We start from the raw sequence: 25,213 nt of genomic DNA, 5'->3' as shown, positions 1-25,213 counted from the left end.
GGTAGAAAGGGAAAGATATATCCAACTGAATTCAGAGCTCCCAAGAATAGCAAGGCAAGATAAGAAAGCTTTCTTAAATGAACGATGCAAAGAAATAGAGGAAACAATAGAATGGGAAAGACTAGAGATCTCTTCAAGAAAATCATAGCTATCAAGTAAAGATTCATTCAAGAATGGGCATAATAAAGGACAGAAACGGTAAAGATCTAACAGAAGCAGAAGAGATTAAGAAAAGGTGGCAAGAAAACACAGAAGAACTGTTCAAAAAGGTCCTAATGACCCAGATAACCATGATGGTGTGGTCACTCACCTAGAGCCGGACATCCTGGAATGTGAAGTCAGTGGGCATTAGGAAGCATTACTATGAACAAAGCTAGCTGAGATGAAAGAATTCCAGCTATTTAAAATCCTAAAAGATGATGGTCTTAAAGCACTCAATATGTCAGCAAATTTGGAAAACTCAGCAGTGTCTAGAGGACTGTAAAATGTCAGTTTTCATTCCAATCCCAAAGAACAGCAATGCCAAAAAATGTTCAAAATACCATACAATTGTACTAATTTCACATGCTAACAAGGATGCTCAAAGTCCTTCAAGCTAGGCTTTAGCAGTATGTGACTCAAGAACAAGGTGGGTTTAGAAAAGGCAGAGGAACCAGAGATCAAATTGCCAACATCTGATGAATCATAGAGAAAGCAAAGGAATTTCAGAAAAACATCTGCTTCTGCTTCACTGACTATGCTAAAGCCTTTGAATGTGTGGATCACAACACACTGTGGAAAATTATAAAAGAGATGGGAGTACCAGATCACCTTACCTGTCTCCAGAGAAACCTGTATACAATCAATAAGCAATAGCTAGAACTGGACATGGAAAAACTGACTGCTTCAAAATTAAGAAAGGAGTACAACAAGGCTATATATTGTCATCTTGCTTATTTAACTTCTATGCAGAGTATATCATACAAAATGCTTGGCTGGATGACTCACAAGCTGGAATCAAGATTGCTAGGAGAAATATCAACAAACTCAGATATGCAGATGATACCACTCTACTGGCAGGAAGTGAGGAAGAACTAAATAGCTTCTTAATGACCTGAAAGAGGAGGGTGAAAAAGCTGGCTTGAAACTCACCATTCAAAAAACTAAGATCATGGCATCCAGTACCATCAGTTCATGTCAAATAGAAGGGGAAAATATGGAAGCAGTGACAGATTTTCTGTTCTTGGGCTCCAAAATCACTGCAAATGGTGACTGCAATCATGAAATTAAACAATGCTTGATGTAAGAAAAGCTATTACTAACCTAGCTGCTAAGTCACTTCAGTCGTGTCCGACTCTGTGTGACCCCATAGACAGCAGCCTATGACAGCAGCCTACCAGGCTCCTCCGTCCCTGGGATTCTCCAGGCAAGAATACTGGAGTGGGTTGCCATTTCGTTCTCCAATTACTAACCTAGACAGCATATTAAATAGCAGAAACAACACTTTGCCAGCAAAGGTCTGTATAGTCAAAGCTATGATTTTTTCCAGTAGCCAAGTATGATATGAGATTGGATCATAAAGAAGGCTGAGTGCTAAAGAACTAGTGCTTTCAAACTGTGGTGCTGGTGAAGACCCTTGAGAATCCCTTGGACAACAAGGAGATCAAACCAGTCAATCCTAAATGAAATCAACCCTGAATATACATTGGAAGGACTGTTAATGAAACTGAAGCTCCAGTACTTTCACCACTTGATGTGAAGAGCCAACCTATTGGAAAAGGCTCTGGTGCTAGGAAAGATTGAAGGCAAAATGAGAAGAGGCTGGCAGAGGATGTGATGGTTAGATACCATCACCAACTCATTGGACATGAATGAGAGCAAACTTATCTGGGCTTCTCTGTAAAGAATCTGCCTGCAATGTAGGCGACACAGGAGATGTGAGCTCGACCCCTGGCTCAGGAAGATCCCCTGGGGGAGGAAATGGCAACCCACTCAAGTATTCTTGCCTGAAAAATCCCATGAACAGAGGAGCTTCACAGGCTATGGTCCAAAGAGATGGTTGCAAAGAGATGGACACAACTAAGCACACACACACACACACACACACACACGGAGATAGTGGAGGACAGAGAAGCTGGTCATGTTACAGTCAATGGGGTTGCAAAGAGTTGGTTAGGACTTAGTAACTGAACAGTATCGACCACAAATTATAACGCGGAAGACTTGTGTTTTGGTCTTTGTAGGGTGACCACATTACCCTACTCTTGAACATAGAGATTCTGGAAGTCGCAGGGAAGTGAGATCCCAGAGACCATGAGAGGAAGTGAAAGCAAGAGCAGACAGAGATATGAATCCGAAGTGGCCCCTGCCTGGTAGAGAATATGATTAATGTTTCTGAAAAATGCAACATGTAGTGGCAATTAAAGGAATGTCCTCTATGGATCTATAGCCATATTAATACTAGTTGTCACTTACTGAGCACCGACACTTTGCTAGATACTCTGCTCCATGCTTGTTGCATCTGAACTCAAAAATGATATAGTCAGCCTTAAAGTAATTACCATTGTCACTTATAGATGAGAAACAGAGGCTCAAAGAAGTCAAGAGTGTTTGCTGGAATTTTCATCTTTTGAAGAGTAGACCATGCATTCAACTGTTCATATCTGAACACGCAAAAGGAATCTGTTGCTCTGAATGTCATTGTGACCATAGCAAAAAGATGGCCCTGGGACCTGGAAGCAAAGGGAAACTTGGGAATGTGGAACCCTTGTCCTGTCATTTATGAAGGGAATGAAGGCAATTAAAAGGCAAAGATTTTAATGACATAAATACTTAGGAAAATACAGACATGCTATTCCTTCTAGAGTTTTAAAAACAGAATACACCAGAAGGGGCTGAGGAGGCTTAAAAGACCTTCAATTGAAGAACTGAAACCATGATATTCTCAATTATTCAATAAGAAAAAAGTGATGTAATAAAGAAACCCATGTATAAGGAAGATTCTAATAATCTTATAATCTTAAGTGCCTATAAAATACATAGAAGAGAAAGGAGAACCCATTAAAAAAGGGTAATATAATTAAAAAATAAATTTAAAAAATCTTTAAAAATAAGTAAGGATGGTTAGGCTTTTAAGCCAAAATATTAAATATCCAGGGAGCATATAGCAGCTGTCAGGCACTGATCTGGGTCTCAGATAGCAGAGTTAGGTCATGATTCCAACCTTGTCTCTAAAGAGACTAGTTATTAGTCAAGGAAACACCAGGCAATTTTAATTTAATAAGTTAAGACCCAGAATTGAAGCTCATAAAATGTGGCTACATGATAGAGTCTGGGAGTCAGAAAGCAGGTGACATTTGATCTAGGTGGTGAATGGCTACCAGGAGTCATTCTAGCAAAGGAGAATAAGAATATTTCAGAAAAAAAGTAGCAGCTTTGTCCAGCAAGCCTAGTATATCCAGAGAAAACTCTAATTCAAAAAGATACATGCACTCCTATATTCACAGTGAAAGTGAAAGTCACTCAGTCATGTCCAACTCTTTGCAACCCCATGAACTAAACAGGCAATAGAATTCTCCAGGCCAGAATACTGGAATGGGAGCCTCTCTCTTCTCCAGGGGATCTTCCCATCCCAGGGATCGAACCCAGGTCTCCCGCCTTGCAAGTGGATTCTTAATCAGCTGAGCCACCAGGGAAGCCCAAGAATACTGGAGTGGGTAGCCTATCCCCTCTCCAGTGGATCTTCCCGACCCAGGAATTGAACTGCAGTCTCCTGCATTGCAGGGGGATTCTTTACCAACTAAGCTATCGGGGAAGCCCACTATGTTCATAGCAGCACTATTTACAATAGCCAGAATATGAAGCAACCTAAACATTCATCCACAGATAAGTAGATAAAGAAGATATGGTACATATATACAATGAAATATTACTCACCTATAAAAAAGAATGAAATAATACCATTTACAGCAACATTGATGAACCTAATGATTATGATACTAAGTGAAGATGTCAAATAGAGAAAGTCGAATATCATAATATCACTTACATATGGAATTTAAAGATTATACAAATAAACTTATTTATATAACAAAAAGTTTATATCATTTATTTTTAGATTCTATACATAAGTGATATCAAATAAACCTGTTTACAAGACAGAAATGGGCTTCCCTCATGGCTCAGTGATAAAGAATCTGCCTGCCAATGCAGGAGATGCAGATTTGATCCCTGGGTTGGGAAGATCCCCTGGAAAAGGAAATGGTAACCCACTCCAGTACTCTTGTTTAGGAAATCCCATGGGCAGAGGCACCTGATGGGCTATGTAGTCCACGGGGTTGCAAAAGAGTCAGAAATGACTTCTCAACTAAACGGCAACACCAACAAAAAAAAAAAAAAAATAGACTCAACAGACATAGAAAACAAACGTATGGTTACCAAAGGGGAAAGAGAGTATAAATTAGGAATTTGGAGATTAATATATACATGCTATTATATATAAAATAGATAAACAGCAAAGCCCTACTGTATAGCACAGGGAGCTTTACTCAATATCTTGGAATAACTTATAAAGAAAAAGAAGCTTAAAAAGAATATATGTGTGTGTATGTGTGTGTGTGTGTTTATAGCTGAATCACTTTGCTCTATACCTGAAGTAACACAACACTGCAGACCAACCATTCTTCAATAAAAATTTTAAAAATAAATAAAAAATAAAAACATAGAATCAGGTGAGAAGCTCACAGTCTGTGCAGGGAACTATACATGTGTACTTAGTGGAAGCTGAGTAAAGGAAATGCAGCAAATCAGAGGGGAGTGCCATATGAAAGCACTTGAGAAGCATGGAGTTTCCCAAAGACTGTGAGTAGTGCTTGAAAGGAGCAAGTCAATACTCATTTCAGGAAGGTCTTGATGAGGGAGATCATCAGAGAAGCTCCTGAAATAGCAAGTGAAGAAAGATGGGGGGCCATTTTGCAAGTAATAAGCAAGCTGGGCACAGGGCATCTAGTGACTGGGACCCACAAAAGAAATCTTAAGGCATGGGATGTTTGCCAGAAGAAGAAAGACAAAACAAACGTAAAAAAGAGAGGCTATATGTATGTGTACAACTGATTCATTTTGTTGTACACCTGAAATGAATATAACATTGTAAATCAACCATAGTCCAACAAATTTTTTTTTTTTAAATCCCATTCGGGGCAGACTCTGTCATGCTGACAGATGACGGAAAGACAGACTCCTCAGTTCCCAGTCTGATGTGATTCTCCAATTGGAGAACGTTTTCCAATTTGGAAAGCAGAGATTTTCTCAGGGAGGCATTGTAGGCTGAGACATTAGAAAAGAGGAGGGGCTCTCCCTTATTATTAACACCTTTCCTCCTGCAGGCCCGATGAAGTCTATTTTCTTTCTGAAAGAAGGTATAGACAACATGGGAAATGTAAGAGAAGAAAGAGGCAAAGGTCTACACAGCACACTGTCTTTCTGTGACTCCAGGGCATGAAATAAAGGAATATCTAGCTTTCATCTGCTTCCCTATGCACCAGTCCTTCCTGCTGCCTTGGACTCCTTTCTGTCAAGGAAGTGACTACCAATGTTTGAGACTCAGCTGAGGCAAGAAGGTGTCTCCTAACTCTTTCTGATGTCAACAGTAACACTTGCTTCCTTTCTCCTTTGGGCCTCCCTTGGCCCTGACTGCAGGCATGAAATTAAAAGATGCTTTCTCCTTGGAAGGAAAGCAATAACAAACCTAGACAGCATATTAAAAAGCTGAGACATCACTTTGCTGACAAAGGTATGTATAGTGAAAGCTATGATTTTTCCAGGAGTCATGTATGGATGTGAGAGTTGGACCATAAAAAAGGGTGAGCACTGAAAAACTGATGCTTTCAAATTGTGCTGGTGAAGACATTTAAGAGTCCCTTGGACAGCAAGGAAATCATATCAGTCAATCCTAAATATCAACACTGAATATTCACTGGAAGGACTGATGCTGAAGCTGAAGCTCCAATACTTCAGCCACCTGATTTGAAGAGCTGACTCATAAGAAAAGACCCTGATGCTTGGAAAGATTGAGGGCAGGAAGAGAGGGGGCAACAGAGGATGAGATGGTTGGATAGCATATCAACTCAATGGACATGAGTTTGAGCAAACTCCGAGGGATAGTGAAGGACAGAGTAGCCTGGCATGCTGCAGTCCATGGGGTCACAGAGTTGGACATGACTTTGCAACTGAACAACAACCACAGGGAATATCTAATCTCTCACTGCATGCTTTAATTTACACACTTGTTACTTCATCTTTTATAAGCGACAGGTTTTCATCAATCAATAAATACTAAGAGGACCCTGTGTTTTGAACACTGTCATGGGCATGGGGGCACCTGACAGATGCATCTACTAGTTTTTGGAAGTTTAGAGGCAAATAGGAAGAGACAGGGAGAAAGCAATGACACCCCACTCCAGTACTCTTGCCTGGAGAATCCCATGGGCACAGGAGCCTGGTAGGCTGAAGCCCATGGTGTCATGAAGAGTCGGACACGACTGAGCGACTTCACTTTCACTTTTCACTTTCATGCATTGGAGAAGGAAATGGCAACCCACTCCAGTATTCTTGCCTGGAGAATCCCAGGGACGGGGGAGCCTGGTCGGCTGCCGTCTATGGGGTCGCACAGAGTCGGACATGACTGAAGTGACTTAACAGCAGTAGCAGGAAGAGACAGATGTTAAAAAAAGTACACAAATAGTTTATGAAATACAATCATAAAGAATGCTCCAAAGGAAACATACAGGACTTAAGCCAGGTGGTGTTTTCACTGATGGTTCAATGGTGAAGATTTTGTGCCTTCACTGTAGGGTCCACATTGGTCAGAGAACTAAGACCCCACATGACATGCAATGTGGCCCAAAAATGTTTTTTAATGAAAAAAAAATGAAGTCCAGAAAAGGTCTTATCTTCCTCAAAACCCAAGAGCTTTGTGTGATTTGTGGTAGAGCTTAAGTGTTAAGTGAACATTGTCAATTGAATAAATAGATGATCGACTTAATGAATTCCAAAATGGTAAAACTTTATATTAAGAAATTATTAAACTGTAAGATTTCTACCAACCTTTAGCAACACACTCAAATGGAATTTTGAGAAAAAGATTTATGAAACAAACAAAAAAATCAATTCCATAGAAACGACAGTAGGCCTATTCATAGCAAGAAATTTCGGAATAATAACATGGTGGCCCATGCTGAGATAATAAGACTGAACTGAGATATATATATATATATATATATATATATATATAAACACAGATATTTATTGGATACAGATTTGTGTCTAATGCATGCTGGGACTTAATAGGCAAAGTGCCTGCCCTCATGGGACTTATATTTGGTGCAGGGTCTTGAAAAGCAAATAACCAACAAGCCAGAATAAACAGACAAGATTCTGGCTTGTAAAAGGCACCAGGAAGAAAATAAAACCATGTTGTATAACCATGGGTTAATGTTTGGTGCAGAGAAATTAGTACAGGTGACTTTGAAGAGGCGATTAGAGAGGCTAAGTGGTGATATTAGAATTACATTGATTGAAGGAGATGACCATGTAAATCCTATGAAAACCTGTTCTGTGCCTAGAGAACAGAAAGTGAGAAGATCTTTAGGTAAGAAAAATGTGGTGTATTTCAGGAATAGGAAGAAAGCCTGCATGGATGGAAAGAAGGAAAAGGAACTGAAGGGGTAGGCATGGGATACTCAATGAGGAATTTTAAATGCCAGTCAAGTGCTTCAATTTTAAATGAAGCAGGCAGTACAATGATATACTTTTATTTCTTGTTGATAAAGATCACTTTGGCTACTGCATGAAAAACAGGTTTATGGAAATCCTGGCAGGAGCAGGAACTGCAGGTAGGAGTCTATTTGAATGCTCTGGGTGAGACTGGAGGAGGCTGTTACTCAAGGAAGTAGGATAAGTACATGGATTTAAGATATGTCTTGGTGGATGGAACCAGGGGGTGCTTCTATGAACTGTGTAGATGAGGATCAAGGAGTAGAGATTCTGAAAAAGGAGAAATTGAGGCTGCTTCCTAGGTTTCTGTTCTAGCAAATGACTGAATAATTCCATTTGTTAAGACAGGAGATGTGAAACAGCAAGTTGTTGAGAGAATGGTAATCAAGAATTCTGGTTTTGCTGTAATAAACTTGAGAGACGTACTAGAATTTCAGGAAGAGATGGCAAGTTTATTGCATATATAATTCCAGGGGTCAGTCTAGGAGATACATATGTGGAGGTGATCAACATCTAGATGGTATTTAAATTCATGGAACCCTATAAATTTAGGTGGGCATTGGTGGAGAAAATCATAATTCGAAAAGATTCATGCACCCTAATGTCCATAGCAGCACTATTTATAATAACCAAGATGTGGAGCAACGGAGGAACAAACAAGGAAGATGTGGTAGATATATACAGTGAAATATTACTCAACCATAATAAGAATGAAATAATGCCATCTGAAGCAACATGGATGGCCTTAGATAAGCCAGAGAAAGACAAATATCATATGATATCAACTATATCTGGATTTAAAAAAAAAGATGCAAATGAACTTAATTACAAAACAGAAATAGACCCACAGAAATAGAAAAAATAAAAAATCATGGATACCACAAGGGGAAAAGGGAGGGAGGGATGAATTAGGACTTTGGGATTAACAAATACATACTGCTATGTAGATGACACCACCCTTATGGCAGAAAGTGAAGAGGAACTCAAAAGCCTCTTGATGAAAGTGAAAGAGGAGAGTGAAAAAGTTGGCTTAAAGCTCAACATTCAGAAAACTAAGATCATGGCATCCGGTCCCATCACTTCATAGCGAATAGATGGGGAAACAGTGAAAACAGTGGCTGACTTTATTTTTCTGGGCTCCAAAATCACTGCAGATGGTGATTGCACCCCTGAAATTAAAAGACACCTACTCCTTGGAAAGAAAGTTATGACCAACCTAGATAGCATATTAAAAAGCAGAGACATTACTTTGTCAACAAAGGTCCATCTAGTCAAGGCTATGGTTTTTCCTGTGGTCATGTATGGATGTGAGAGTTGGACTGTGAAGAAAGCTGAGCACTGAAGAATTGATGCTTTTGAACTGTGGTGTTGGAGAAGACTCCTGAGAGCCCTTTGGACTGCAAGGAGATCCAACCAGTCCATCCTAAAGGAGATCAGTCCTGCGTGTTCATTGGAAGGACTGATGTTGAAACTGAAACTCCAATACTTTGGTCACCTGATGCGAAGAATTGACTCATTGGAAAAGACCCTGATGCTGGGAAAGATTGAGGTAGGGAGGAGAAGGGGACGACAGAGAATGAGATGGTTGGATGTCATCACTGACTCAATGGACATGGGTTTGGGTAGACTCTGGGAGTTGGTGATAGACAGGGAGGCCTGGCGTGCTGCGGTTCATGGGGTCGCAAAGAATCGGACACAACTGAGTGATTGAACTGAACTGAACAGAAAAATTCAGTTCTGTCCTAAAACTTCTCAACTGACTGCATCAGGCCCATAGATTATCAAGCATAGCTTCTCTAGTTAAGGGCAAATGATGTCAATGATAAACTCATCACAGAAACACCTGGACTGGTGTCTAGTTGAATCACTGTGGCCTGAAACCTACCAAGTTGACACATGAAACTGACCACCATGTGCCTCGAGATGTACCAAAAACAGTTGCAGTGTAATCAGTAACTAAAGACAAGTTTTGGGGAGAAGCCATTTTGCCCAGAGCATGGGAGAGGAGAAGGATAGATAGATAAATAGAGCCATTGGGCTTTTGTAGTTGTTTTGTTTTATGACTTATGCAGCAAAGTTTTATGTTTATAAGAATGAACCAGTAAAAAAGGGATAAGATGATGTTGAAAGGGAATTTTTGATCCAGAGGACATGCTGAGATTTTGGTTTTATAGACTAAGAGTCAGATGTGTGTTCTTTTTTCCCAAAGGATAAAGCACCAAAGCCCCAGGACTAGTGATGGAAGATTACAGAGTGCCAGCTGGAGGATCATCCCAAACAAGGGCATTCTCCATCCAAAAGCTGCCTAACGGGATGCAACTTCCCACCACTCACACTGTGTACCTGAAGGTAATTTTTCTCCTTACAGCAGGGATCCCCAACCTCCCGCCCACAGACCTGTACCTCCTGTCAGATCAGTAGCAGCATTAGATTAGACACAAAGTACACAAAAGTGCTGTGTAGGGAGGGAACTTAAAGCCAGTGTTCTGTGACAACCTACAGGGGTTGGAAGGAGGTTTAAGAGGGAGGGGGCATGTGTATGTCTGTGGCTGATTCATGTTAACGTTTGGCAGAAACCACACAACATTGTGAAGTAATTATCCTTAGATTAAAAATACAATTTTTAAAAATTCGGGTCAATAATTGAAAAAAAAAAAGCAATCTGCTTGAATCATCTTGAAACAATTCCCCCAGCTCTCTTCTGTGGACAAATTGTCTTCCACAAAACTGGTCCTTAGTGCTAAAAAGGTTGGAGATCACTGCCTTAGAGGATGTACTTACTAGATACAGAGTTTTCCTGGAGAAGATTCCTTGGAAAGGAATCTTGGTAGAATGAGACTATCACAAAGTCAGGAGCTCTTTTCTTGTCAAGATCTGGGCTTTAGCCAAGATGAGAACCTTAATGTGGACACATTTTTTTTCAGTTTATTTATTTTATTGGAGGCTAATTACAATATTGTAGTGGTTTTTGCCATACATTGACATGAATCAACCACGGGTGTACATGTGTTCCCCATCCTGATCCCCCCTCCCACTCCCTCCCCATCCTATCCCCTGGGTCATCCCAGTGCACCAGCTCTGAGCACCCTGTCTCATGCATCGAACCTGGACTGGTGATTCGTTTCACATACGATAATATACATGTTTCAATGCCATTCTCCCAAATCATCCCACCCTTGCCCTCTCCCACAGAGTCCAAAAGACTGTTCTTTACATCTGTGTCTCTTTTGCTGTCTCGCATACAGGGTTATCATTACCATCTTTCTAAATTCCATATATATGCGTTAGTATACTGTATTGGTGTTTTTCTTTCTGACTCATTTCACTCTGTATAATAGGCTCCAGTTTCATCCACCTCATTAGAACTGATTCAAATGTATTCTTTTTAATGGCTGAGTAATATCCCATTGGGTATATGTACCACGGCTTTCTTATCCATTCATCTGCTGATGGGCATCTAGGTTGCTTCCATGTTCTGGCTCTTATAAACAGTGCTGTGATGAACATTGGGGTACACATGTCTCTTTCAATTCTGGTTTCCTTGATGTGTATGCCCAGCAGTGGGATTTCTGGGTCATAAGACAGTTCTATTTCCAGTTTTTTAAGGAATCTCCATGCTGCTGTTCTTCATACTGGCTGTACTAGTTTGCATTCCCACCAACAGTGTAAGAGGGTTCCCTTTTCTCCACACCCTCTCCAGCATTTATTGCTTGTAGACTTTTGGATAGCAGACATTCTGACCGGCGTGAGATGGTACCTCACTGTGGTTTTGATTTGCATTTCTCTGATAATGAGTGATGTTGAGCATCTTTTCATGTGTTTGTTAGCCATCTCTATGTCTTTTTGGAGAAATGTCTGTTTAGTCCTTTGGCCCATTTTTTGATTGGGTCGTTTATTTTTCTGGAATTGAGCTGCGGGAGTTGCTTGTATATTTTTGAGATTAATTCTTTGTCAGTCGCTTCATTTGCTATTATTTTCTCCCATTCTGAAGGATGTCTTTCACTTTGCTTACAGTTTCCTTTGTTGGGGCACTTTTCTTAAGAGATGGTTGCCTTGCTGTCATCAGATTATCAAAGGGGCAACCACCTGAAAAGAACTACACATGGTGCTCAAGGGTCTCTCTGTTGTTCAGTCTGTTATTTAACTTGATGCTCTGAGCCTTTTTGTACAAACATTCAGAGCAATGAACATGGAAAATAGGGACAACTGACAAGACAGAGAAAATAAATGTACGAGGATGTGTAAAAGAGAAATTGAATTATTGCAACAAAATAGATGGCTGAAGTAGTAATATAAATATGCTTTTTATTTCAACATGAATGCTTCATGTTTAACCTAAAATAAGCCTCCTAGTGTAATAGGGAAGAACAAATATGACTCCATATTAGATCTTTTGAAAATGGATTAGAACATGTTTCTTTTACTTTAATCTTTGTATTCTATTGCTCAGAGTTAAGAATTTTGCCAATGGCCTGATATATATAGGAGAGCCCGTTCAGGGTTCTGACCTTTTAAGGGTATAGCTCTTTTCCATTCACATAGAGACACAAAGTTACAGAACAGAGAATAATATTTTTCTTGTTGGAAATTTACAGGAACATTGTTACCTGATCTATGTGGACAGCTATAAGAACAAAGGATTCTGGGACCAAGAGGTTTTCAATAATTAAATATGCCCCTCCCTTCATTTCAGTTCAGTTCAGTTCAGTCGCTCAGTCGTGTCCGACTCTTTGTGACCCCATGAATCACAGCACGCCAGGCCTTCCTGTCCATCACCAACACCCGGAGCTTGCTCAAACTCATGTCCATTGAGTCGGTGATGCCATCCAGCCATCTCATCCTCTGTCTTCCCCTTCTCCTCCTGCCCCCAATCCCTCCCAGCATCAGGGTCTTGTCCAATGAGTCAACTCTTCACATGAGATGCCCCTCCCTTACCTTGCCTTTTAAAGAGTTCTGCCAATTTCTGGGGAGTTCTGGGTTTTTGGACATGAGCAACCAGTTCTCTCACTTGTCCCTGCAATAAATATTTCTCTCTTCCAAACTCTGATGTTTCTGTTTATTTGGCCTCATTGTGTATTGGGTACACAAACTTGCATTTGGTAATATTAGTTGTGACACCTGTTATCAAGAGAAGAGGTAAAATGGGAATCTGGGGGCCCCAGAGATCCTGGGTTAGGAAACACCCATGTTCTCACCTTAGATGTCTATACTTTTTGATAGAAAGGCTGGAGTGCAAGGCAGCTTCTCCTTGATTTAACAGTTTTTTGGAGCATCTGTTTTAAGCACATTCTTTCTAAAACTGCTTGTTCAAGATAAAGGCAATCTTTTCACAGTTCTAGAGTCATCTAGAGTTCTCCCTATGTTTGTGACCTTCTTTATCTGCAAAATGGAGCTCTACTTTTAAATTCAGCCCAAACAATTCAGAAGAATGGAGTGTCTGCATAATTCCAAGAGAGAAACATCCCACATGTTACACTGAGTTGAAATGTTTCTTCTCTTTCCCTTCTAGAACAAGGAAGGGAAGAGTTTTATAATACTTCACCCCACTCCTGGGAAATGACTAAAATTATTTTAGTACTGCAAAGATAAGTCATAGTTCAAACTCCAAGAGTTCTTCATTTTGAACTATTTTTGTTAAAACCAATCATCTCATCTCCAAACTACTTAATCCCTAAATAAACGTACTTCTACATCTGGGTTGAATTTCACATTTTCAAATATGTATATGTCATTAAACTATAGAAATGACTTTAAAATGATTGAGATTGCATTCTCAGTGTCAACAACCTGATACAGTATGGATAATGCCACATGCAAACACACACCAGTGCTGATAATTTGTGTGGGTACTTACTATAGGAGCATCCGTAGACTTCAACCCTCATGCCGATCTTTCCGCTTGGATTCCACTCCAGGGGGACAAAGCGAATGAACCGGGCTCTCACAGAATGCAGTAACTTGTGGTGCATCACACTGTCAGCATTCATGTTTCCTGCAAATGTCTGTGGGAAGAAATGGAAGCCAGGTGAGGTCTGTGACACCACGGCAGCACTGTCACCTGAGCTTAAGGACCACGAATGGAAATCCAGCCATGACATTCCATAAAGTCTTACAAAGAAAATCCTCAACATCTCAGATCTTCCAAATGAAATTTGACTCTGGTGAAAATTCTGCATTATGTGTTTTTTATATATATATATATATATATATATATATATATATATATATATGTATGTAGAGAGAGAGAGAGAGAGAGAGCTGCTGTACATTATTCTTTAAAAAACTCCTTCCCCAAGATTTCATAAGTATGTAAATCCTAGTAAGTCACAAGGCATGACACACAAAAGCTGTACTAAGCAAATAATGAAGTTCTGATATTCCTAACACTGATAATTACTGTGGTATGGGAGATAACTGAAAAATCTCTTCATGGAACAAAGGCTTTTATAGAAGCAATTGTTACCATTAATTGAAGCCAATCACTAAGCAAAGACTTTTTCATGATCATTATTGCTATTTTATAGATTAAAAAGAAATCTGAAGCCTAGAGAGAGAAAAGAGGATGAAAAATATCTTTAAATCATCTAAGTGGTTAGTAATTAGTCTATGGTTCAATTTCAAAGTTGTCCTATTCCAAAGCATATAGCTTTTCTACAGCCACTCACTTTTCAACTATTCCACTGTCAATTGCTCCACTAGGGAGAACAGGAGTCTCTGGTTTTTATGTAATTTATATTCATACTTCCTTGTGAAGGTTAAGCAAAGGAACACACAGCATGGGAGATATTTGGTACACTAAAATTATGCCTCCTAGCCTTCATTTGGATGAATGATTTCTGGGGTAGAAATTTTCTACAGATGGAATCCAAAGTCTCCTACCTAATCTTTTTTTCCCCACTGGGGTAAAATATGAATAACATAAAATTTGCCATTTTAACAATTTTCAAGTATATATTTCAGTGGCTTAAAGTACAATCACATTATTATGCAACCATCACACCTATCCATCCCCAGAACTTTCTCTTCATCCCGATTGTACCTTATCTTTAAGGTAGGATGTCAGGTAGCACACTGATTAGTTTGCTTCATTATGAATCATCACCAGTCTTCTTTTCCAACTCAAGTATTCATGGGTAAAGCCTTCATGCTAATGTTCTATCAACACCAACCAAACCATTGGTTTCTCAAATGGCCAAAGAGAATACCAAGTAAAAGGATTTTATGTATGTAATGGAATCCGTTTCAATGATTTGAATCTTAACTTTGACTGTATTCTCATAACATCTGTGAATCTCGGGTAATTTGAACAATCTGACATTTCTGCTGTACACAAAACACCCACTGGCTAATAACTCTGACATTAGAAAATTAATATAGTCACTATTATACATCATAAATTGGCTTATGAAGAACAGAGAAGCTCACTTTCTACTTTGCTGCAAAACTCTGATGCAAGAGAATGATTTGGGGGAGGGGAATTCCTTGAGATTCAAATGTAACTTTCTTCTCCACAGGTTTGTCAAAGATTTGGTCATTGTCTCAATACAGAAAAAAAAAAAGAAAAAAAGGTTCTCTTCAGCAGGCTCATCTTTAGCATGTCCTGTTCCAACTTTAGCAACTGATACAGATATAAAACCTCTTCAACCTTTGCCCACCTTCCCTGCAGAATGCAGTTCTTTTCAAAATTTACTTCTTTGATACATGAATTTGGGAGGTGGTTAAAGATTCTGGTGGGCTTCCACTGTTGGATGCATTGAACATATTTCATGTTTTTCTACAACCAAACTTGGCAGACTTCAGTTTAGTTCTCTGGACTCCGTTAACTGTGTTTCCTACAACCCACTACCCAAGCATGTAGAGGCTCTGTATTTTCAGCATCCCATATAGAAACTGAATTTTAAACAGGACTTTATTCACACTGAGGGTGATGGGGGAATCCTCTCCTATGTTCTAAGTGACATATAGACTGAATATACCTTAAGTGTATATTGAAATCCTGGTTGTAAAATTCTAGATGAAAGGTTTATTTAGGGAGCTTGGAATCCTCAGGTGCCACATGTTCTGAAGAGGGAATCCTGGATTCTCACCCAAATGGTCAGCATCGTGGCATCATTGTGTAATATTGGGCAAACAATCTATTCTTTCTGACCCTCACTCCCTTGCAATATTGCGATCTCAACATCTCAACATTTCAAGGTTTCCTACTATTCTAGAGTCATATTGTTTGCAGTTTCATAGTCCCGTGAATACACATCTGAACAGACCCAAGGTCACAAAGTTTTGAGATTTCAAAGTATGCAATGCATGATCCCAGAGCCCTCCTAGAGCTAGCAGCCTAAACAATTAGAGATAGAGGCAGATTGAATCTAAAAGAAGCTGCAACCAAACGCTCACCGAGTTCACCAGTTCATCTTCCTACAAGGTCAAAGAAATGCAGTGCTTGGCAATACAAGACTGTGTAGGCTGGGATGAAAAGCAAAGAATCTTATTCTCCAGGTACTTGGATCCCAAGGCCCTACTAAGATGCTTTAAAAATACCGCTCTCTCAATGCCAGCTCAGTTGCTGAAGATAGCAACTGAACAACAGTGGAATGACGGGTGACTTCTCTTAGGAAACAATGGAGACCAGCAAATGCTCTAAGTATGAAACTCTCAACCTCACACTCTATATCCAGCACAAAATAGCTTTCAAATCTGAAGGGAAAATAACACAATTTCATTTAAACAAAAGTTGTGACAATGTATTACCTACAGATCTCCACTGTTAAGAAGTGTAAAATAAGTTCTACACTCTAAAGAAACTGATTCCAGATGGAACATTCAGTGTACAAGAAGAGATGGAGAATAAGCAAAGTGTTAAATAGGTGGCTAAATATAAGACTACTTGTATTTCTTTTCTTAAATATTTTAAAAGCCAATACTCAGTTTAAAGGAAAAATAATAATACATTGTGATGTTGATTGCAAATGTACAAGTGAACATGTATCAATAAAACCACAAAGGATGGCATGCGGAATGTAGGCTAAAGAGAATTATACTGTTGCAAGACCATAAGACAATATATAAAGTGGTATGTCAATTTGAAGTAAATTTAAATAAGCCGAGAATGCATTAAAATAAACCTAAGAGGTATAGTCACAAAGCCGTTATAAAAGAGGAAGGAACACTAAAATATGATAACAGCAGTGAGGCACCAATGCTCGTTTAATGTGAAATAAGATAAGAAATGAGAAATGAATAAATACAGAGGAGAAATTTCAAGATAGTAAACTTAAAACTTTCCCAGTGGATAATTACATTAAAAGAAACCTGAGTCAAACCTCAGCTAAAGGCATAAATTGTCAGGCTAGATAAAAAAGGAAGGCTTATTAATACACTTTTTTATATAATACTCTTTTTGAAATAAAGATATTGACAGGTTAAAAGTAAAATGAAGGGAAAAGACATTTCATGCAAATAATAGGCACAATAAACCTGGCTTTTCTCTATTAATATCAGACATTGTAAACTGTATTACAAGATAGGAGAGATTTTCAAATTTATAAAGGGTCAGTTCATCATGAAGAAAAAACACCTAAATGCACATGCACCTACAACAGAGATTCAAAAATAGTCAGTGAGAATATAAGATTCAACAATATTATCAGAGATCTTGCTTAATTAATGTTCTTGAAATACTTCACTGAATGCTGATTATATATTATTTTCAAATGCATGTGGAACATCGACTAAGAGACACTATATCCTACCCAATAAGTCCTGAAGAAACCACAGTTTGTTTTCTGACCACAATTAAATTAAATTAAGAATTGATAATAATAAATTACCTAGAAAACTTTCAAATATTTAGATATTTACAAACACACTTTCAAGTAATCCTTAGGTCAACAAGAAACCACAATGGAAATTCGAAAACAATGCAAATTGAATAATGATAGAAATACTGTATCAAAATTTGTGCTTTTAATGAAAGCAGTCCTTAGAAGATAATTCATGGCTTTAAAGGTTTTCTAAAAGATATAATAAGAAAGATATAAAATTTAAAATCTAAGCTCCCACTCTAAGAAGATATAAAAAAGAGTAAATTGAACTCTGAAGAGTGTTAGATTGGAATACTACTAATCCATATAAGCAGTGAGCTTTTATAAAGGGCACATACTCTTTGATCCTATGCATATGAAGTTCCATGGGATGCAAAACTAAGCTCTGATGATAGAAATCAGAACAGAAATGTTCTTAAGGACAGGCAGAAAACGCACAACAGCATTCATCACAATCTGATCATAACATCTTTGTGAGGTAGGAAATCTGTATTATCTTATTTTAAAGATGAGAAAACTTAGTTTGGGAGAGAATTTAAGTGGAATCATAAATCATAAGAGATTATCAAATTGGGACTGGATTATAAAGATTTTAACTAAAGCCCAGTGATCCTTTTATTGCATTCCGAATAGCACCCTCTTATGTCATGTTTCTGAAACCAAAAAATTGCTTGGCCCTCTGCATATCTTACTTTACCTCACTCTATTTATCATCAGGAAGGTTTTAGCCAGCTTCCTCACTGAAGGAGGCACCCTGGCATACACACACCCACCTACACACACACATTTAACTTTTCTGAATTTGCAACACATCTTACAATTGTGCAGCCAATAACTATAGTGTCCCCACCTTACCAGGAAACCCCAGAAATCAGAGAAATTAATTCTGAACAGTAAGGCATGTATTACTTGTCAGGGGTCTGTTTTGTTCTCACTCCACCACAAGAACAAAACTTAGTTTGGGTTCAGGTTTTTGTTTTTTTTTTTTTCAGTATCTCATAGATTTATTTTATTTTTTAAAAATTTTATTTTATTATTTAACTTCACAATATTGTATTGGTGTTGCCACATATCAACATGAATCCGCCACAGGTATCAGGTTTCACACTGTTGTCACCGTATATATGTTATCATTACTATCTTAAGAAATCACGCGTATGGTTCATGATAAAGCTGCTCATTGATTTTTTTAAATTTTATTTTATTTTTAAACTTTACAAAATTGTATTAGTTTTGCCAAATATCAAAATGAATCCGCCAGGAATGCAATGCTAACATTGGTCTTTCTGTCTCCCTTCCTACTTCTAGAATTAAAGGAGCTTGATCAGAGATGTTAAGTCCCTATGTGCTTATAAAAGAAAACAAGCACACAGAGTGGGTTCACAATGTGGGGTGGGGGTGAGGGAGTTCTTCATTCTGGGCAGGTGGAAGGATCCACAGGTAATTGAAGGGAAAGAGGTAGAGTAAGCCTTCAGCTGCTGCGGATACCCATTCCTTGACATTAAGCAACATTTTGGTTGACAAATGGAAGATCCTGGTGTCATAATGAAGGTGCGGATGCTATTTTCCTGCTTTATTAGGCAGCTAATGGAGGGGGCATAAATGGTGAGGCTAAGGGGGACTCCAGCCAGCACTTATCAATGGAGAATGGACCCGTCTGGGTTAGCTGCCATTGGAACATCTCATTTGGAGGCAAGGAATACACCAGGTTGAGTGAATACATTATTCTGACAGCTCTGACTGGCAGCTGGATTGCAAGCAGCCAGGTGCCACAGGGAGGATGTTGTTATTTTGCCTAACTGCAGTCTGGACAAGAAATAACGAGTACAAGCCCCAAATTCTGCCTCAGTAACCTTGAGAGAAAATATCAGGATTTCTCAGGGAGATTTCTTATTTCAAGTCATGTGTCCTGCCAAACATATCACCCTGCCCCAGAATCAGGATTAAGAGAAGTGGTAAAACAGGGAAAGAAAAGGCATGAGCTTTGGGGGCTAATCTAAACAAATTGAGATTCATTCTGTTGTCCCTGGCAAGGCTCTTAGACTATAATTGGAAATACAGGTTGCATGGCATTTTAAGCTGGGGTGTGTAGCTCAATGTATGGAATGTGTTTTATTTTGTTTTGTTTAATTTGTATTGCAATATAGCTGATTTACAATGTTGTGTTAGTTTGAGATGTACAGCAAAGTGATTCAGTTATACATATAAATATATATATATGTATATATTCTTTTTCTAGATTCTTTTCCCTTAAATGTTATTATCAATGTTTGAGTAGAGTTCCCTATGCTATACAGAAGGTCCTTGTTGGTTATCTATTTTATATAGGCTGTTAGTCGCTCAGTCATGTCCAACTCTTTGTTACTTCATGGACTGTAGCTTGCCAGGCTCCCCTGTCCATGGAATTCTCCAGCCAAGAATACTGGAGTGGATTGCCATTCCCCTCTTCACAGGATCTCCCAGGGATTGAACCTGGGTCTCTCACATTTCAGGCAGATTCTTCACCATTTGAACCAGCAATAATAGTATGTATATCCCCTTCATGGATCACTGCCTTGTCATAGTGAAGGGGCCTGCATAACTCAATGAAACTATGAAGCATGCCATGCAGGGCCACCCAAGATGGACGGGTCATCATGGAGAGTTCTGACAAAATGTGATCCACTGGAGGAGGGAATGACAAACCACCCCAGTATATTTCCTGTGAGAACCCCATGAACTATACAAAAAAGCAAAAAGAAATGACACTGAAAAATGAGCCTTCCAGGTCAGAAGGTGCCCAATATGCTGCTGGGGAAGAACAGAGAATCTACTAATAGCTCCAGAAAGTATGAAGAGGCTGGACCAAAAGCAGAAACAATGTTCAACTGTGGATGTGTCTGGTGATGAAAGTAAAATCCAATGCTATAAATAACAGTACTGCATAGGAACCTGGAATGTTAGGTCCATGAATCAAGGTAAATTGGACATGGTCAAGCAAGAGATGGCAAGAGTAAACATGGACATCTTAGCAATTAGTGAACTAAAATAGATGAGAATGGGTGAATAGAATTCAGATTACCATTATATCTGCTACTGTGGGCAAGAATCCCATAAAACAAATGGAGTAGCCGTCATAATCAACAAGAGTCCGAAAATGCAGTACTTGGGTGAACCTCAAAAACAACAAAAATGATCTTGCTTCATTTCCAAGTCAAACCATTCAACATCACAGTAATTCAAGTCTATGCCCCAACCACTAATGCCAAAGAAACTGAAGATGATCAGTTCTGTGAAGATCTAGAAGACCTCCTAGAACTAACACCAAAAAAGGATGTCCTATTCACCATTGGGGATTGGAATGCAAAAGTAGGAAGTCAAGAGATACCTGGACTAACAGGCAAGTTTGGCCTTGAAGTACAAAATGAAGCAGGGCAAAGCCTAACAGAATTTTGCAAACATTTGCTTGTCATAGCAAACACCCTTTTTCAACAACACAAGAGATGACTTTTACACATGAACATCACCAAATGGTCAATACTGAAATCAAACTGACTACTTTTTTTGTAGCCAAAGATGGAGAAGCAATGTACAGTCAGGAAAAATAAGATCTGGAACTGACTGTGGTTCAGATCATCAGCTTCTCATAGCAGACTTCAGGCTTAAATTAAAGAAAGGGGAAAACCACTAGGCCAGTCAGGTATGACTTACATCAAATCCCCTATGATTATATAGTGGAAGTGACAAACAGATTCAAGGGATTAGATCTAGTAAACAGAGTACCTGAAGAACTATGGCCAGAGGTTCACAATATCATACAGGAGGCAGTGAACAAAACCATCCCAAAGAAAAATAAAAGCAAGAAGGCAAAGTGGTTCTCAGAGAAGACTTTCTAAACAGGTGAAGAAATAAGAGAAACAAAAAGCATGGGAGAAAGGGAAATTTACACCCAACTAAATGCAAAGTTCCAGAGAATACCAACATGGCCTGACATCACTCACACTGAGTTGCTAAATGACTGAGTGAATAAACAAAGGGTCATAATGTTTATGAATCTTGGTTTTCTCATCAGGAAAAGCATTAAAATAAAATCTCCAGGATTGCAAGTCTTACATCAAATACCATTGCAAATGACATTGCACACAGTAGACTCTCCCCAATGCAAGCCATACTCTTAAAGAGAGAGACAGAAAGAGAGAGAAAGACAGATTTCAATAGCCGAGTCTTGGGTACAAATATCTTTCTGTAAGAGTATATTTTGAAACAATGACTTATTAATATCCTCCAGTCCTACATAAGGCATTTTTCAACCATACTTAAAATTTCTGAATGACATTCAAAGGCTCTCCGCACAAAAGAGTGGGAAATGTAAACTAAGGACTAGCAGCCCAGAGCTAATTGGGAAATCAGCTTTGGGCATTTAATAAGATACATTTATTAAGGCAGGGGGTAATCAACATGCAAACCACAGAGTTATAGCTAAGATGGATAAACACACTCAGGCTTCCATGTTCCAAACTACTATTCAGGGGTTCTTGTTGAATTTATTTCTGACAATCCGAGAGGAAAGTGAGATGAAGGTGTTAGGTGTTGACCACTGTTGGCTCACAGAGATTCTGAAATGATAGACTTTAAGGAGTTAAAATGGGTAATTAAACTACTGGAATTTTTTCTAACTTGTTTGCAGTACATTGCGCATTATAAGTTTCTATGTGGTATGCATGCATACTAAGTCACTTTAGTAATGTCCAACTCTGTGCAACCCCATGGACTGTAGCACCCCAGGTTCATCTGTCCATGGGATTCTCCAGGCAAGAATACTGGAGTGGATTGCCATGCCCTCCTCCAGGGGATGTTCCCAACCCAGGGATCAAACCCATGTCTCTATGTCTCCTGCATTGGCAGGTGGGTTCTTTAACACTGATGCCACCTGGGAAGCCTCTATATGGTATATCTACCTGTAATTTTATAAAAGCAGTTATTTAAAGAAATTAGGAGTCAAATGGCTCTTGACCTGTATATGAGAGTGGTCCCATTTGAGATGCTGGAGACAGTCTCTATCTTGATCTGGGTAGTGGTTAGAGGGTATATGTATATATTTATATTGGTCCAGGGGTACCCTCTAAATTCACTTTATATATAGCAAATGCACTTTAGTTTTTAAAGGTATATCTATTTTTTCAAATAGGAGATGCAGGTTTGATCCCTGGGTGGGGAAGACCCACTGGAGGAGGAAATGGCAATCTACTTTAGAATTCTTGCCTGGAAAATCCCACAGACAAGAGGAGCCTAGTCGGTGGGAAGTGACATGGATCAGTCATCCTTTTTCCCAACTATTCAGATCAAGCTAGAAAGGTGGGCCCACTATCCACTCCTTTTTTTTTTAACACTGTCTATTGCCATTTATTGAAATCTTGAAGATTTACAATGTGTTGAATACCACACTAACTCTATACCCCATTTCGTCACCATTCTCCTAGTGTGATGAAACAGGGTGATCCTCTGTAATCTATATTAATACTATTTCATCAGCAACTCAAGCACAAATAAAGTTTACTGAATTTCAAGAGTTACAAGCACTAGGAAAGGGCATTGGTAAAGCTATTAAAAAAAAAAAAAAAATTGAGGACTTCCCAGGTGGCGCTATTATAACACACCTGTCTGCCAGTGCAGGAGCATAAGAGATAAGGCTTCTATCCCTGGGTCAGAAAAATCCTCCAGAGGGCATGCAAATGACTCCAGATTTCTTGCCTGGAGAATCCCATGGACAGAGGAGCCTGGCGAGCTACAGTCTATGGAGTCACAAACAGTCACACATGACTAAAGCAACTTAGCATGTAGCAGCGCACTAGAGGTCCAGTTGTTGAGACTCTGATTGTCAATGTAGGGGACACAGGTTCAATCCCTGGTCCAGGAAAATTCTACACGTCACAGGAAATCTAAGTCTGTGAGTCGCAACTACTGAGGCCATGCACCACAGCTGTTGAAGCTGGCACAGCCTAGAGCCCATGCTCCGCAAGAAGAGAAACCACCACAGTGAGAAGCCAGCACACTGCAACTAGAGTAGCCCCACTCTCCACAACTAGACAAAGCCCACAGGCAGCAATGAAGACTCAGCACAGCCAAAGGGAAAAAAAAAAAGAAGTTGAAGGACTTTCTAATCACCATTGGCTTTAACAAGTAAGCTTTATTGATTTGAAGGAAGTTTCTGAATTAAGTTGATCAAAACTCTTCCTAGACCAATAGAAATATTATGTACACAATTAGCCACCATCTTCTCTATGACAATGTTTGTGTTTGGGTCATGTTTTAATAGAAAATAAAATACAATCCACTAATAATTTAGAAATCATGTCTATCAACTCACAGCTCAACAGGAATGCGGCTTTACTGTCTACTGGCTTGGATGATCCAGAGTGCTAATTATTCTTGAGGATAATATGAATGTAAAAGTATTTGTTTTTAAAAATGAGTATATGCTGATGACACCAAGTCCTCCTTTGCCACTGCGGCATTTGTTCAGAGTTCTGGTTTTTGTGTGACTTCTGCTGTGTTACATATAAAGGGTACCAAAGTGACTGTTGAGATATGTCATGTATTTATGTTTCCACCTCTGCGCTGAGAGCTGTAACACCCACACATATGGCAGCTTGACCATGTGACGCATGCCTGGAAGGACTGAAATACCCACTTAGCAAAATTAGACTTTTCACACTCCACTAAAACAAAGAGAAACAATGCCTTTGCCCTTCTTCAATTTCTGGAAAAGAAATCAAAAGTTTTCTGGACTTACTCCTCTGTGAAATGGGGAAGCGTCAGAGTTGACAGGAGGACTTGGCCTATCACAGGACCTGGCGTTAAGGAGAGACATGATAGCAAGGGCGGGAGCCAAAGCAAGAAAGAGATTAACTGGAGTATCCAGGGTAAAGCTGCGGAGTAAAGAGAAAAGTGCAAAACAAAGGCTGGCAGCCGGTCAGCCCTAAATGTGCCTCACCATAGCTTTAATATTGGCTTCCCTTGTGGCTCATCTGGTAAAGAATCTGCCTGCATTGCGGGAGACCTAGGTTTGATCCCTGGATTGGGACAATCCTCCAGAGAAGGGACAGGCTACCCACTCCAGTATTCTGGCCTGGAGAATTCTTTGGACTGTATAGTCCATGGGGTTGCAAAGAGTCAGACACGACCGAGCAACTTTCACTTACTTACTTATATCTTTAATAGGTGATCTCCCCAAGCCCTTTCCCTCTGCAGTATCCCCCTGCCTATCTCGCTTTACTCTTTCCTACCTGCATCGCACCTGAAGAACCAAATACATCTATTTATTTACCTTCTTGTCGCTCTCCATGGTACTACAAGAATCATGTGGCTTCTCCTAGAATCACAGCTGAAGCCCATAAAGGTTTTCTCAGTGAAGGAATGATAGGCAACCTTTGCTCTCCTAATTTGTTTCATTAGAGAGCCTATTATCATTTTTTTTCTTGGAACTTCTTAACTGTGCTCCATAGACATGCGAATACAATGCCATAATAAGGGAAGTTCACGTTCACAGCTTTTGGTGGACAAACCAAGAGAGAGAAGTTAGCAGATAATTTCTCAACAAAATGTATTTCCTAGTTAAAGGGAAACAATGACATGTCAGAATTCCTTCTACTACCACAGTG

The 25,213-nt window shown here is 39.3% G+C and overlaps 1 protein-coding gene and 1 long non-coding RNA gene across 4 annotated transcripts in view; one reads left to right on the top strand and one right to left on the bottom strand.

Annotated features, from left to right (window-relative positions):
* Positions 1-12,793, top strand: part of LOC123331715 — a 130,264-nt gene extending 117,471 nt beyond the window's left edge. For both annotated transcript variants that reach the window (XR_006548446.2, XR_006548447.2), the window contains 2 exons: positions 9,962-10,101; positions 12,348-12,793. This is a non-coding gene — a long non-coding RNA (uncharacterized LOC123331715). The remainder of the gene's footprint in view (positions 1-9,961; positions 10,102-12,347) is intronic.
* The window catches only part of CNTNAP5 (contactin associated protein family member 5), a 1,053,040-nt gene that overhangs the window by 586,324 nt on the left and 441,503 nt on the right, over positions 1-25,213 (bottom strand). For both annotated transcript variants that reach the window (XM_025277585.3, XM_044936563.2), the window contains exon 4: positions 13,607-13,754. In XM_025277585.3, the coding sequence (XP_025133370.2) occupies positions 13,607-13,754 (148 nt within the window). The remainder of the gene's footprint in view (positions 1-13,606; positions 13,755-25,213) is intronic.

The sequence above is a fragment of the Bubalus bubalis genome, chromosome 2 (genome assembly GCF_019923935.1).
Source record: "Bubalus bubalis isolate 160015118507 breed Murrah chromosome 2, NDDB_SH_1, whole genome shotgun sequence".
Taxonomy (NCBI): domain Eukaryota; kingdom Metazoa; phylum Chordata; class Mammalia; order Artiodactyla; family Bovidae; genus Bubalus; species Bubalus bubalis.
The sequence above is the reverse complement of the archived record's forward strand: the minus strand, read 5'-3'. Positions and strand labels throughout refer to the sequence as shown.